The sequence below is a fragment of the Symphalangus syndactylus genome, chromosome 18 (assembly GCF_028878055.3).
Source record: "Symphalangus syndactylus isolate Jambi chromosome 18, NHGRI_mSymSyn1-v2.1_pri, whole genome shotgun sequence".
NCBI classification, from domain to species: Eukaryota; Metazoa; Chordata; class Mammalia; order Primates; family Hylobatidae; genus Symphalangus; species Symphalangus syndactylus.
The window spans coordinates 19653187-19669376 of NC_072440.2; the positions used below are offsets into that span (position 1 = coordinate 19653187).

At 42.0% G+C, this 16190-nt stretch overlaps 1 protein-coding gene across 8 annotated transcripts in view; it reads right to left on the reverse strand.

Annotated features, from left to right (window-relative positions):
* Positions 1-16190, reverse strand: part of TNRC6B (trinucleotide repeat containing adaptor 6B) — a 294090-nt gene that overhangs the window by 196662 nt on the left and 81238 nt on the right. For all 8 annotated transcript variants that reach the window (XM_055252755.2, XM_055252752.2, XM_063622887.1 and 5 more), the window contains exon 3: positions 14888-14978. In XM_055252755.2, the coding sequence (XP_055108730.1) occupies positions 14888-14932 (45 nt within the window). In that variant the 5' untranslated portion in view covers positions 14933-14978. The remainder of the gene's footprint in view (positions 1-14887; positions 14979-16190) is intronic.

Consider the following 16190-nt stretch of genomic DNA (forward strand, 5'->3'; position numbering starts at 1 on the left):
CCTCATGATCCACCCGCCTTGGCCTCCCAAAGTGCTAAGATTACAGGCGTGAGCCACCGTGCCCGGCCAAGTATGTACCACTTTTATATCTATCTTTTTTCACTCGGTATAATGTTTCTGAGATTTATCCATGTTGTTACACTGATCAAGAGTTCACTTTTTTTTTTTTTTTTTTTGAGACAGTCTCACTCTGTCGCTCAGGCTGGAGTGCAGTGGCACAATCTCGGCTCACTGCAAGCTCTGCCTCCTTGGTTCATGCCATTCTCCTGCCTCATTCTCCCGAGTAGCTGGGAATACAGGCGCCCGCCACCACGCCCGGCTAATTTTTGGTATTTTTAGTAGAGATGGGGTTTCACCGTGTTAGCCAGGATAGTCTCGATCTCCTGACCTTGTGATCCACCCAGCTCGGCCTCCCAAAGTGCTGGGATTACAGGCGTGAGCCACTGTGCCCAGCCAAGAGTTCAATTTTTAAACTTAGTAGTGTTCCATTGCACAGACAAACTATAATTTGTCTATAACTGGAACTTTTAGACGTTGTTGGAAGGAGTGTAAAATGATACAACCACTTAAAGAACTGTTTCATAAGCTTCTAAATAATGTTAAACAAACTTAATTAATCATTAAGCCAAGGCTGAGTAGCTCATGCCTGTAATCCCAGCACTTTGGGAGGCCAAGACTGGAGGATCACTTCAGCCCAGGAGTTTCAGACCAGATAGACAGCTGGCTATTTCCAGTTTGGAGCTGCTATAAATAAAGCTGCCAAGAGCATTTTCATATAATGTGTTTTTGCAAATCTATGCAGTCATTTCTATGGAGTATACACCTAAGAGAATGTCTGCCTTATAGGGTGGAAGTTCGTTTAACATTATTTAGAAGCTTACGAAACAGTTCTTTAAGTGGTTGTGTCACTTTACACTCCTTCCAACAATGTCTAAAAGTTCCAGTTGCTCCACATTCTTGCCCAACACCTGGTATTATTAGTCTTTTGAACTGTAGTCATTTTGGTGAGTGTATAATGGCATTACATTATAGGTTTAATTTGCATTTCGCTCATGAATAATGTTGAACATCTGTGTTTTCTTTTTTTTTTTTTTTTTTTTTTTGAGACGGAGTCTCGCTCTGTCGCCCAGGCTGGAGTGCAGTGGCGCAATCTCGGCTCACTGCAAGCTCCGCCTCCCGGGTTCACGCCATTCTCCTGCCTCAGCCTCTCCAAGTAGCTGGGACTACAGGCACCCGCCACCATGCCCGGCTAATTTTTTGTATTTTTAGTAGAGACAGGGTTTCACCGTGGTCTCGATCTCCTGACCTCGTGATCCGCCCACCTCGGCCTCCCAAAGTGCTGGGATTACAAGCGTGAGCCACCGCGCCCGGCCAACATCTGTGTTTTCATAACCATTTGGATGCCTTATTTTGTGAAATGCCTAGTCTTTTGCACATTTTTGAGTTGTCTGACCTTTTCTAACTGATTTTTGGTAATTCTTTACATACTCTGGATATGAGACTTTTATTAGGGAGATGTACTGCAGACTTTTATTAGAAATACAAAAATTAGCCAGGTGTGGCTAGGCGTGGTGGCTTGCGCCTGTAATCCCAGCACTTTGGGAAGCCGAGGCAGGCGAATCACCCGAGGTCAGGAGTTCGAGACCAGCCTGGCCAACATGTTGAAACCCTGTCTCTACTAAAAATGCAAAAATCGTGGCAGCATGCGCCTGTAATCCCAGCTACCCAGGAGGGTGAGGCAGGAGAATCACTGGAACCCAGGAGGCAGAGGCTGCAGTGAGCCAGGATCGCACCACTGCACTCCAGCCTGGGCCACAGAGCAATACTCCATCTCAAAAAAAAAAAAAAAAAACCAAAAAGAAAATGCGTACATCCATGCAATAGGGTATATTATTCAGCCATTCAAAGGACTGAGGCACTGATAATGTGCTGTAACATGGATAGCCTTGAAAACATGATGCTAACTGAAAGAAATCTCACACAGAAGGAAAACATACTGTATGATTCTATTTATATGAAATGTTCAGAATAGGTAATTCTACAGAGATGGAAAGATTAGTGGTTGCCTGTGCCTGGGAGGAAAGGGAATAGAGAGTGACTGCTAATGGATACAGTTTCTTTTTGGAGTAATGACAATGTTCTTAAATTAGATGGCAGTGATGGTGGTACAACTCTGTGAATACACTGAAAACCATTGAGCTGTATACTATAAATGGGTAAGTTTTATGGGATGTAAAATATACCTTAATAAAGCTGCTGAAAAGGAAAAGGAAAGAACATCCAAGCTAATTCTTTTCTTTCCTTAATTTATCTTTATTTTTACTTTTTTTTTTTAGTACTTTGAATTGCTGTTTGGGGTTTTGTTTTGTTTTGGTACTTTGAGAAAGCGAATTCTTATCCATGCTCAGGTTGGACACAGTCTGAAATAGTTCCTACAGTTCTATACTTGAGCCTTTTCTCATCTCCCAGGCCTCATCTGTTCCTATATGCTGAGAACTCCTAATATGTATCTTGATGTCCTCTCTCTCTACTGAGCTCTAAAATGCCTACTAATTAGTTTTACCTGGGCTGCCTGCAGGTGCCTCAGTATTTCAAAATCCACACCCAGTTAAAAATAACAATAACAGGCCAGGCGTGGCGGCTCACGCCTGTAATCCCAGCACTTTGGGAGGCTGAGGCAGGCGGATCACCTGAGGTCAGGAATTCGAGACCAGTCTGGCCAACATAGCGAAACCCCGTCTCTACTAAAAATACAAAAATTAGCTGGGCCTGGTGGCGTGCGCCTGTAGTCCCAGCTACTCAAGAGGCTGAGGCAGGAGAATCTCCTGAGCCTGGGAGGCAGAGGTTGCAGTGAGCTGAGATCATACCACTGCACACTAGTCTGAGCAACAGAGCGAGACTCTGTCTCAAAAATAATAATAACAGTAACAATAGCTACATCCAATACCTTGCTCTATCTCCTATTTTACATGGTATCACTCAACCCACTCTTTGCAGATTTGTGCTCTCATCCCATCCTTCCTGTATGCTTCTCCTGTCAGTCCCCTCCTCTGCAGACCACTGTTACTGCCTGGTTTCAAGCCTTCCTCAGTCTTCTTGAGGGGACTCCTAACTGGTCTCCCTGTCTCCATTTTACAGCCTGTTGGTAATCATTTCTCCACACTCCTGCCAGGTCATTCTTTTTTTTTTTTTTTTTTTGAGATAGTCTAGCTTTGTTGTCCAGGCTGGAGTGTGGTGGCATGATCTCGGCTCACTGCAACCTCTGCCTCCCAGTTCAAGCAATTTTCCTGCCTCAGCCTCCCAAGTAGCTGGGATTACAGGCACCTGCCACCATGCCCGGCTAACTTTTGTATTTTTAGTAGAGACGCGGTTTCACCATGTTGGCCAGACTGGTCTGGAACTCCTGACCTCAAGTAATCCACCCGCCTCGGCCTCCCAAAGTGCTAGGATTACAGGTGTGGGCCACCAGGCCCGGCAGGTCAGTCTTTCTAAAATATGCATCAGATCATCAGGTTTCTCCCCTGCTTAACATTCTTCAATAGTTCCCTATTGCCTGCAGAGATTCTGCTTCTACCCCGTCTCCAGGGTCTCACAGACATCTCTCAATGCTCTAACCATCTCTTCTCCAGAGAAATGTGTGGCTCTGAATATGCACAAAGCACCCTGTCCCTTCTTAGGGATTCTGCTATACCCAGGTGACTTTTCCAGTAAGTTTATCTGACCTAAGGAAACAGTTGATTACTCTGCCATGTAACTTGTCCAGGATAGAGTATTGAACTACTATGGCCTCTGGAGTCAGACAGACCTGGAGTCCAACTCAAATGATGTTGCTTACCAGCTATGTAAACAAATGGGGAAAGCACTTGCGCTGCATGTTTGCTTTTCCAATCTGCTCTTAGAATACCAAAATCCATGAAATCTTGTTATCACTTGCTAAAGCAGATTCAGCCTAAAGTAGAGATATCCTAAGCTTTGGAAAGCAAAAGACTTTATTAAACTATGTGTAAATCTTTCTCTGCATCCCCTGCCAAAACACAAACAAAACAAATCACCATGTTCCTAAAATACTCCTGTGTAACACTTTTCTTGACTAAATGAGCACTTAATATTAAGAACAGATCTTGCAGTTCTTTGTCAATGAAACCAATTAAAACAGATCATTCAAATACTACTGTATATTTTATGTCTAAATTACCCTATTTAACTATCTTTAATGTTAAGCAAATCAACAGATCACTTTATTCTCTGTAGACAAAGACTACGTTTGTTACCTTTGATAACGATAAAGAATGTTATATTAATAACTAAAATGTTAGCTTCCTGATTCAGTAAATATTTATTTGCAGTAATTAGTAGAAACACGTGGGTACTTAAATCTATAGCTATAAATTTGAAACCCTAGAGCTTACTTTTATTGTTTTATTATAAATATTTAAATATACAGGCCAGGCATGGTGGCTCATGCCTGTAATCTCAACACTTTGGGAGGCTAAGGTGGGAGGCTCTCTTGAGCCCAGGAGTTCAAGACCAGCCTAGGCAACATAGTGAGACCATGTCTCTACAAAAATAGTTAAAAAAAAAATTTAGCTCGGTGTGGTGGCACGTGCCTATGGTCCCAGCTACACAGGAGGCTCAGGCAGGAGGATCCCTTGGAGCCCAAGAGGTTCAGGCTGCAATGAGCTGTGTTCAGGCTACTATACTCCAGCCTAGGCGACAGAGAAAGACTCTGCCTCAAAAAAAAAAAAAAAAATGTACACACACACACACACACACACACACACATAAGATAAATATACACAAAGGTACAGAGAATATGATCACAAACACCCAACGGCTCAGCTCTATAACAAATTTTACTGTATCTGTTTTAGATTTCACTTAAAAAATGAACATTTCAAGTCTAGAGCTACAGAATCAAGTAAGCTAACACCAGCTCATTTAGAATATCGACCTAAGTTACATTACATTTAAAGTGAGAAATGGCTACAGAGTTTAAGCATTCTAATCTATCTTTGTTAAGAACCATAAAGATTACATCAGGTCTGGAGATGGTCCCAGAAATGCCAGTCCTCGCCTCCCAATTCATTTGACCTTCTATGGGATCTACTTCCTCACCTATGGTTCTTGCTCTCCTAACTTCTGAGAACTCAGGACCCAATGGAAATCAGTCCACAGGCTGAAGTAGGCCTATTAAATTCTCTTTTCTTTAAGAGAATCTGAGTGTAAAGACACAATATTCTAGTCTACCCTCTCTACATCAACACCATGTATCCTAACACAGCAAATCATAAAGTAAAATGTACATCTCATTTCCCTGCTTTAAAAATCTGCTGCTTTGGTTGGCTGCAGTGGCTCCCACCTGTAATCTCAGCACTTTGGGAGGCCGAGGCAGGAGGATCACTTGAGCCAGAAGTTTGAGACCAGCCTGGTCAACATAGTGAGACCCAGTCTCTACAAAAAAAGTAAGAAAAACTAGTCAGGCATGGTGGCACACCTGTAGTCTCAGCTATTCCAGAGGCTGAGGTGGGAAGATCACTTGAGCCCATTAAATTCAAGGTTTCAGTAAGCCATCATCACACCACTGCTCTCCAGCTTGGGCAACAGAGCAAGAACATGTTTCTATTAAACAAATAAAAATCTCCTACTTCAAGGTGTCAATAAGGTTGCTAAAATAAAAATAAAATAAAATAAATTTGTTTAATCTGTTGTCTATTCTTGAAACTCTACAGCCTAAGATAATCTGGGCTCTGCCATGCCCCCGCTTCCCTGGCACCCAACACTCTAGTTGCTGTGTGGTGGATTAAAGATGACCTCATATTTAAGGTCAGTCTCCCCACTGAAAGGTGGGGTCTGTTTCTCCTCCCCTTGAGTCTGGGATGGTCCTGTGACTTGCTTTAATTCAACAGACTGGGGAAGAAGCAAAGCTGGGTAACTTCTAAGGCTGGGCTTAAGGTGTCTGCAGCTCCTGCACAGTTGGAATGCTGCCTCCTGAATCCCTGCCACCATGCTGTGAGAAACTCAAGGCATGCAGAGGTCATATGGAGGAGAACCTTGGGTCAACAGCCTCAAGTTGGTCTCCTAGCTGACAGCCAACACCAACTGCCAGCCATGTGAGTGGGCCCTTTCAGGCATTTCTGGCCAATTGGGCCTCCAGGTGACTGTAACTCCAGCCAATACCACTTTGGAAGAGAACAACTGCCCTACTGAGCCCAGGAAAACACAGAATTATGAGAAATAAAAGGCTGCCTTGGTGATGGAGTCTTAAAAATATATGAAAAGGTTATTTTTTAGAACAGGTTTAGATTTACAGAAAAATTAGGAAGATAGTCCATTTATCTGAATGCAGTTTCTGCTGTTAGTAACATGTTACCTTAGCACATTTGTCACAATTCATGAACCAATATTGACACATTATTATTTATTTATTAAACTTTAAGTTCTGGGATACATGTGCAGAACATGCAGGTTTGTTATATAGGTATACATGTGCCATGGTGGTTTGCTGCATCCATCAACCCGTCACCTACATTGGGTATTTCTCCTAATGCTATCCCTCCCGTAGCCCCCCAACCCCATACATTAACTAAACTCCATACTTTATTAAATTTGCTTAATTTTTATCTAATGTTCCACGATCCCATCCAGAATACCACATTACATTGTCATTATGTCTCCTTAGCTGTCTCTTGGCTGTGACAGTTCCTCAGATTTTTCTCAGTTTTCCTTGAGTTTTCAGGAGTGCTGATCAGCTATTCTGCAGAACATCCCTCTAGTGGAATTTGTCTGATGTTTTTCTCATGATTAGACTGGGATAATGGATTTTAGGGAAGACAACTAGAAATTGAAGTGCCATTTCCTCACATCGTACCAAGCATACAAACTATAAAAATGACTTATCACTGTTGATGTTGACCTTGATTGCCTGACTTTAGGGTTCTCCACTGTGTGAATCCACACTTAAGGAGTGGAAAGTTATGCTCCACATCCTTGAGGATAGAGTATTTACTAAACTTTTTGGAATTATTCCACTCAGGAGGTTACAATGATGGTTTTAAACCACTAAGTTTTGATGTGATGTAACAGACACGAAGATATCTGAAACACACTCACATTTTTCACCATCTCCCATCACATATTACCTATTTTTTTTTTTTTTTTTTTTTTTTTTTTTTGAGATGGAGTTTTGCTCTTGTTGCCCAGGCTGGAGTGCAATGGCACGGTCTCAGCTCACCACAACCTCCGCCTCCTGGGTTCAAACGATTCTTCTGCCTCAGCTTCCCGAGAAGCTGGGCTTATGGGCACATGCCACCATGCCTGGCTAATTTTTTGTATTTTCAGTAGAGACGGGGTTTCTCCATGTCGGTCAGGCTGGTCTCTGTCTCGAACTCCCAACCTCAGGTGATCCGCCTGCCTCGGCCTCCCAAAGTGTTGGGATTACAGGCGTGAGCCACCGCGCCCGGCACATTACCCCTTGTATGCTATACACAGTTCCCTCTGCATATAATAGCCTTCTCCCCGTCACCCGTCCAACAAACCAATAAAAACCATGAAACTCTTCTTTCTACAATGCCTAGTTCAAGTGTTCCCTCTCCATTGTGGAGCTTCCTTCCAGAAAGAATTCACTGCTTTGACCTAGGCACATATTTAATATCAGTATCATAGCCTGTATGGTATGGTTGCCTCCCTCAACTAGGTTAAAAGTGCCCAAAATGCAGAGACCATGTCTTACATAAATAACTTTGTATGCCTGTACCTACGACATCAGCAACTAGTAGGTGCCCAATACATGTTTGTTGAATTAAATAAACTGAATGACGATAAAAGTATATCACTTTTGATAATATCTCAATAAAAAGAAGAGATGATACAAATAAACAGCTTAGTTCCAGCATGTGTCAGTAAATCCACAATAGAGCTGAAACCTCCCAGTAATGTACAGTTCCACTATGTGATAGCAAAACCAGGCACTAAGAAAAATAAGCATTACATTTAACCAGTCAAAGCCACATGTGACAGATAAAACAGTATCTGTATTCAGATCAGTGTGTTAATACAAGCACATAAATGCCAAATAAAACAGGTCACATGAGTTTCTCTCTATGAGAATCAGGCCAATGAAATACATACATATCCATGCCTCCATTTCCTATGTTATCAAAGACTTTTTACAGAATTTTTTTTTTTTTTTTTTTGAGACAGAGTCTTGCTCTGTCACCCAGGCTGGAGTGCAGTGGTGTGATCTCGGCTCACTGCAAGCTCCGCCTCCCAGGTTCATGCCATTCTCCTGCCTCAGCCTCCCAAGTAGCTGGGACTACAGGCGCCTGCCACCACGCCCGGCTAATTTTTTTGTATTTTTAGTAGAGACGAGGTTTCACTGTGTTAGCCAGGATGGTCTCAATCTCCTGACCTTGTGATCCACCCGCCTCGGCCTCCCTAAGTGCTGGGATTACAGGCTTGAGCCACCGCGCCCAGACTTTTTTTTTTTTTTTTTTTTTTTTTTGAGATGGAGTCTCGCTCTGTTGCCCAGACTGGAGTACAGGGGCATGATGTTGGCTCACTGCAACCTCTGCCTCCCAGGTTCTAGCAATTCTCCTGCCTCAGCCTCCTGAGTAGCTGGGACTACAGGTGCACGTCACCATGCCTGGCAAATTTTTCTATTGTATTTGTATTGTATTGTATTGTATTGTATTGTACTGTACTGTATTGTATTATATTGTATTTGTATTGTATTTTGTACTGTATTGTATTTATTGAGATGGAGTTTCACACTGTCACCCAGGCTGGAGTGCAGTGGTGTGATCCTGGCTCACTGCAACCTCTGCCTCCTGGGTTCAAGTGATTCTCCTGCCTCAGCCTCCCATATAGCTGGGATTACAGGCACAGCTGGGATTACAGGCGCACGGTAACAGGCCCAGCTAATTTTTGTATTTTTAGTAGAGATGGTGTTTCGCTATGTTGGCCAGGCTAGTCTCAAACTCCTGACCTCAAGTCATCTGCCCGCCTTGGCCTCCCAAACTGCTGGGTTTACAGACATGAGCCACTGCACCCAGTCACAGAACATAATTTTCATATTTAACCTCTAAAAATGTGGAACAGTAAGACAGATCCATGGGTAACTCTGTTAATTTGATTCAATTTTATCTCTCACATACACAGCAGAAAAACTAAATAAGCCCTGAAGTGGTCCTTGGGAAAAATGTAAGAAATATTCACTGTTCCTCCAAAGGATATGTTCAGAGGCGTCTGAAGTTTTACATTAACAATAACTCTGTCAACTTGTCTTCCTTCAGCATTTACAATAGAAGCTTTCACAACAATAGCAGAATTCTCTTTGAGAAATTTGTTAGGTCATACAAAATTGCAATCTGGTGACCATTCAGGGAAAAAAAGCTCGTTCTAAACTGATGTGAAATTTAACATTCTTTCTTCCTGCCTCCACTTTAAATGGTTGGAGCTCCAAGAATTAAAACAAAGAATAAATAATAGTTTAAGGGGTCAATTCTGTGTATCAACACCCAACACAGTTCCTAGCACACAGTAGGTGCTCAATAAATATTTGCTGAATTAATCAGGAGAGAGGAGGGGAGGAAAGGAGGCAAAAATAAGGAAAAATAGAACGCTTGTACATAATTCAGGAATGATCTATAATCTGTTTACAGCAGTCTTTTAGAAACCGTCACCTGCTTTATATCTTTCTGGCAGAGAAAAAAAAAATCCCTAAACTCAAGAGGTCAAAGTCTACATTTCCCAACCCCCGAAGAATATATAATGCTAATCCATCTCTGAACTTCAATAAACATCTCTCTCCAAGAAAATGTTACAGAAGATGCTGCACAGTTTCAGAGAACACTCTTCAAGAGGAACAGCAAAATTCACTTCCTCCAATAAGACTTCTATACTGGGCCGGGCACGGTGGCTCAGCCTGTAATCCCAGCACTTCGGGAGGCTGAGGCAGGCGGATCACGAGGTCAGGAGATCGAGACCTTCCTGGCTAACACGCTGAAACCCCGTCTGTACTAAAAAATACAAAAAGTTATCCGGGCGTGGTGGCAGGTGCCTGTCAAGTCCCAGCTACTCGGGAGGCTGAGGCAGGAGAATGGCGTGAACCCAGGAGGTGGAGCTTGCAGTGAGCCGAGATCGTACCACTGCACTCCAGCCTGGGTGACAGAGCGAGACTCCATCTCAAAAAAAAAAAAAAAAAAAAAAAAAGACTTCTATACCAACCCTGCCCATCCATAAGGGCTCCTGATTTATACTTGCACAACTTACCTGGATATTTTGTAAACCATATTGACCCTTTATTCATTTGTGAACTATTCTTAGCACCTTCTCCACAATTGCAATTCCAAGCCCTTCCTCTTAATAGGAAATCGAAACTTGTCATTTCAAGTCTTCAGTTGTGTACTCTACACTCTCCCAACTACAATGACTCCTCTTTCGAAGGCAATACAAAGAAAAGCTGAACACACTTTCTTTCTTTCTTTCCTCCTCCAAAACTCCCTCCGCCACTAAACAAGAGTCAGAAGAGCAGAATTTGGGCCTGAGCTCAGGCATTACTGCAGTACGAGGCCTGTTAAGCCTGGGAATCTGAGAAACCTTTTTCTAACTGCACTCTGCCTTCCTCCACTCATTTCTTCCCTCTTTTCTCAAACATGCATAGTCCTCTTCCATTTAAAAAAATCTTTCACTTGAACTTAATCCTCCTTATCATTGTTCTCTCTTCCATTTATTTCCAAATGTCCTAAAATTGGGTGGTGGACTATAGTCATAACTCATTCTAAAAAATTATTTAATTTCTCTTTAACCCATAACATTTGGTTTCTGCACCTCCTACTCCAATTAAATGGCACCCTTGAACACCAGTAAGTTCTTTTAGAAACTATCATAGAAAATTTAAAACATGTACAAAGTAAATACAAATAAACTCCTATGTACCCATCACAACACTTCAATAGTTGCCAACATTCTGCCATTCCTGCTTCATCTATACTTCCATGTATTCTCCACTCCATTTGATTATGTCAGTTTCACCACATAAAACGTACCTACATTGTAACTATTTTTATTGTAATTATAAACAGTTGCACCCCTATCAGACACAGAACATCTCCGTCGCCCCCCAGAAAGTTTTCTCCTATCCTTTCTCTTTAATTAGTTCTTAAACAAATCCAGGTGTCTTTTCTCACTTGTCAACCTCGATTCTTGGCAGCATCTGAAGTTACTGAGTGAGCCTTTCTCTTGAAATTCCCCTTTTGATTTCTATGATGCAAAAGGATCCCAATCCATCCTCGAGTCACATCAGTTTTGGCACCAAAATACACCTCAAGTCTGTCTTTGCTCCACTTCCAGTAACACCCAGGAATGTAGTCCTACCCGAACGGCTGCACGTGCCTTCTCACCAGGCTCCCTGCTTCCACTTTTACCTCTTTCCAATCCACTGTCCAGACAGCAGCCAGAGCCATCTCTTAAAATGCAAATCCTACACATCACATCACTCCTGGAGTGAACAGCCTTCAATGGCTGCCCTAGGCATGGAGAATAGGTCCATGTTGCACACTGTGGCCTCTGAGGTCTTGCAAGGTCTCTGCCGCTCTCTCTAACCTCCTGTCACACTTGGTTTCTGAGAGTTCTTGGAAGAGGCCAAGGGCTTTTGCAGCTGTTTCCTGTGTCTAGAAAACTGTTGCTCCAGCTCTCCACACAGCTGGCTCCCTTGCCCATTAGCTTCAGCTGAAATGTCCCCTTCTCAGAGAGACCTTCCTTGACTAGCTATGCTCTTCCTCCCAGCTGCCCTGCATGACATGGCTTTATTTTTTTCATAGTACTTACCATCATCTATAATTATTATCTTTATTTATATTTATTCATGTCTCCCACTAAAATGAAACCGCCTTGAGAGTAGGAACTACATATTTTTGGTTCACTGTTGTATCCCATGATAACACATGCTTAAGAATTATTTATTGAAGGCCAGGCGCAGTGCCTTACACCTATAATTCCAGCACTTTGGGAGATTGAGGCAGGAGAACCACTTGAGCCCAGCAGTTTGAGACCAGCCTGGGCGACACAGCAAGACTCTGTCGCTACCAAAAAAAAAAAAAAAAAGAGAGCCAGGTGTGGTGGCACACGCCTGTGGTCCCAGCTACTTGGGAGGCTGAGGTGGGAGAATTGCTTGAGACTGGGTGGTTGAGTCTGTAGTGAGCCGTGAGCTGTGAGCCGTGAGCCATGAGCCGTGATCATACCACCACACTCCAGACTTGGTGACAGAGCAAGATCCGGTCTCAAAAAAAATATATTGAACAAAAATAAATTTAGCTGAAAATCACTTTTTAGTAAAAAATTCTCTACTTTTCCTCAAAACCTGCTACCTTTCCTAATGGCCTTCTGTTAACAGACATCCACAAACTATATAACCACAGCAAAATGACAAATTCCAGCCATACATTAAATCATTCCAAATATAAGATTTTATTGACTGATTGATTTACACCCTCGGAGGGGGAGAATGGACTGACCCCTGCGAGATGAGATCAGCCTCCAAATATAAGATTTTAAGCAAAAGCAAAGATCAAGAGGTAAAACATAAGAACCTGAGTTAAACTAAGGCTGATGAAGTTGAAGTTGTAATCTAATTTATAACAGAAGCATCCACTTAGTGCAAGTATAAAAAGAATGTTCTCTTATTCTTGAGTCTAATTCATTCTGAACTGATAAACTTCAGTAATTGAAAAATCAAGAAAACTAGTCATTTATTTTTCCAAAAAGAAGTTGAAAACTGAGCTTATGGCACAGTAATATATTCTATACTGGTCTAATTACATGTTCACCAAGCAATCTCCCAATTATACCTTATCTTTCCAGGGAGAAAATGTACTAGCCAGAAATCCAATCTTCCTTTTTTTGAGACAGGGTCTGGCTTTGCTGCCCAGGCTGGAGTGCAGTGGCATGATCACAGCTCACTGCAGCGTCAACGTCCCTGGGTACAAATGATCCTACCTCAGCCTCCTGAGTAGCTGGGACTGCAGGCATGCACCATCATGCCCAACTAATTTTTGTATTTTTTGGAGACAGGGTTTCATCATGTTGCCTAGGCTGGTCTCGAACTCTTGAGCTCAAGCAATCTGCCCGCCTCAGACTCCCAAAGTGCTGGGATTGCAGGCATGAGCCCCAGTCTTCCTTAACATTATATTTCACTATAAATTAGTAAATTAGGATCTTGGGGAAGGCTGTATATGTACCTCAGAAATTCTGGGGTGTGTGTATCTTGGGTGTCCCGGGTATGTGTGCCTCTGTGTGTGTGTGTGTGAGGGAGATTCCTAGATTATGTGTGTACCTCACAGGCTCTGACTAACCCTACATGAGATTCAGGGTCTAGATGAGTCTGATGAAAATCTATAAGCTTCTGCTTTGGTTAAGAAAGAAGAAAGAAATCTGGTGAGATGGGAAAGGAAAACCAAGAGGACAGGATGACATCTGTCCCTCCACCCAAGCCATGGACTAGATCATAGCCCTGTAGAGGGGGCATTCATAAAGAAACTGAAAGAGTTGTTTTCACAGCTCCCAGGAAGAGCTACAGACAATTCTGAATGGACAGAGAGGGAAGTAAAAGTAATACTAAGGGTCTCATGTAACCATGTTAAGAAGCAGCCAAGGAAAATCAGCACATGGAGCCAGATATAGACAAAAATATAGATAAATATTTATATATAGGATTTATATATAGGATTCATATATATTTATTTTTATTTTATTTATTATACATATTTACATACAAGATTTGATGATGATAACATTCCTTAGGCTTTAGATTGAAAAAACAAAGCAAACAAATTACCATTTAAAAATTTATAATACGTAGCCATAAAAAAGAATTAAATCATCCAGGCATGGTGGCTCATGCCTGTAATCCCAGTACTTTGGGAGACCTAGGCGGGTGGAGTGCTTGAGCTCAGAAGTGTGAGACCAGCCTGGACAAGAAAGTGAGACCCCGTCTTTACAAAAAATACAAAAATTAGCCAGGTTTGGTGGTGCGCACCTGTAGTCCCACCTACTCAGGAGGCTGAGGTGGGAGGATGGTTTGAGCCTGGGAGGCAGAGGCTGCAATGAGTCAGATCGTATGACTGCACTCCAGCCTGGGCAATAAAGCCAGGCCCGGTCTAAAAAAAAAAAAAAAAAGAATTAAATAACGTCCTTCGCAGCAACATGGATACAGCTGAAGGCCATTATCCTAAATGAGTTAACACAGAAACAGAAAACCAAGTGCTGCATGTTCTCACTTATAAGTGGGGGCTAAACACTGGGTACATGTGGACATAAAGATGGAAACGGTGGACACTGGGGACTCCAAAAGGGAGAGGGAGGAAAGGGAACAAGGGTTCAAAGACAAGCTCTTGGGTACTATGCTCACTACCTGAGTGATAGAATAATTTGTACCCCAAGCCTCAGCATCACACAACATACCCATGCAACAAACCTGCACGTGTACCTCTGAATCTAAAATAAGACAAAACAAAATTTGTAATAGAAAAACACCTAAAAATTATCAGTGACTGCCTCTGTGCAGCAGGAACAGGGGACCAGCTTTGACTCCTGACCTTATATGCTTCTGATTTTTTATAAGCCTATAGTAACTTTCGTAACAAACTTTAAAAGACACAGTATTAGTGTTCTAAAAATAAATTATAAAGTTCTCTGTAGTTCAGTAAAACTGTTTAAATTAGCATATAGGATTAAAAAGTATACTGAAAAGAAAAAATATTTCTCAATCTTAGGTTCTAATTTAAATCAATCGAATTTTTACAGTCATGTAAAATGAAATACCCATTCTACTCATCCACAGCCTCTACTGTTCAATTTCTACCCAAACTGTACCTTTTAGTAATTTACTGACCTTGGAACTGCTTTCTTCCGATACTTCTCCCTCATTGGTTTGCATGGGAACAGATTTTGTGCAAAACTCTGCAGAAACACAAAAATACTGCCTAAAAGAAGAGAGAAGAAAAAAGTATGTAAGGAATTCAGGGCAAAAAAAATTTTTTTTCAAAGGTTTAGACTGAAATTCTCTCAATAAGGCCACAGATACTGTGAAGTAACTTTGAGTAACTTTGTGTGTGTGTGTCTATGCACATGCATCTTAAGAAGAGATGGGTAAGAAAGAGGGAGGGAGAGAAGCAGGGAGGGAATGTTTCCCATCTTGGGGGAGAAGGGTAAATAGGAAAGGTTTCCAGCATTGGGACATTAATAGCTCTAGATTTCTTTCCCTATTTTATTTGGCTTTTGGCAGAGGTGGTGGTGAAATTCTTACAGCAGACACTGACCTGCATGAAAGTATGGCAGTGAGCAAAGCGGCGCACCTGTTGTTCCGCCCCTGCAGGTCACAGTGCCTGGGTATTAGGCTAAGGCTATTGGAATTGGCAGGGTTTCCTGGGCTTATAATTTATGAATAACGTTCCTGCTTTCTTTATAACTGAAATTAAAGTACACTACAATGGCTGGCCCCACTTTTCATTTTTAGGAAATGTGCTTAATAAACTAAATGTCAGTTCATTTATTTTTATATGAGACTATAGGGCAAGACAGTAAAAAGTAATTAACTTTTCCTCAAAGAATAAAATGAGTCAAGAAAAAGTTTGTTAAAATTTTATGAATTAAAATGTGCCAAAAGGAAACTACTAAAAATTTATGCAACATTTTCATGAACTCACTACATATGTAATTATTGAGGAATATATATATATATATATTTTTTTGAGACAGAGTCTTGCTGTGTCACCCAGGCTGGAGTGCAGTGGTGTGAGTTCGGCTCACTGTAACCTCCACCTCCTGGGTTCAAGCGATGCTCCTGCCTCAGCCTCCCAAGTAGCTGCGACTACAGGCGCCTGCCACCACGCCCGGCCAATTTTTGTATTTTTAGTAGAGACAGGGTTTCACTATGTTGGCTAGACTGGTCTTGAACTCCTGACCTCGTGATCCGCCCACCTCAGACTCCCAAAGTGCTGGGATTACAGGCGTGAGCCACTGCTCCTGGCCCTTTTGAAGAATAATTATTCAAATGACACAAATCTCCATTATAATACAGGTACGAATATTTACAAACCTATCAGCTACTCTAAAGCTCATAGCTACAAAACATAAAAACTAAAAAAGGCCAGGTGCAGTGGCTCATGCCTATAATCCCAGCAATTTGTGAGGCC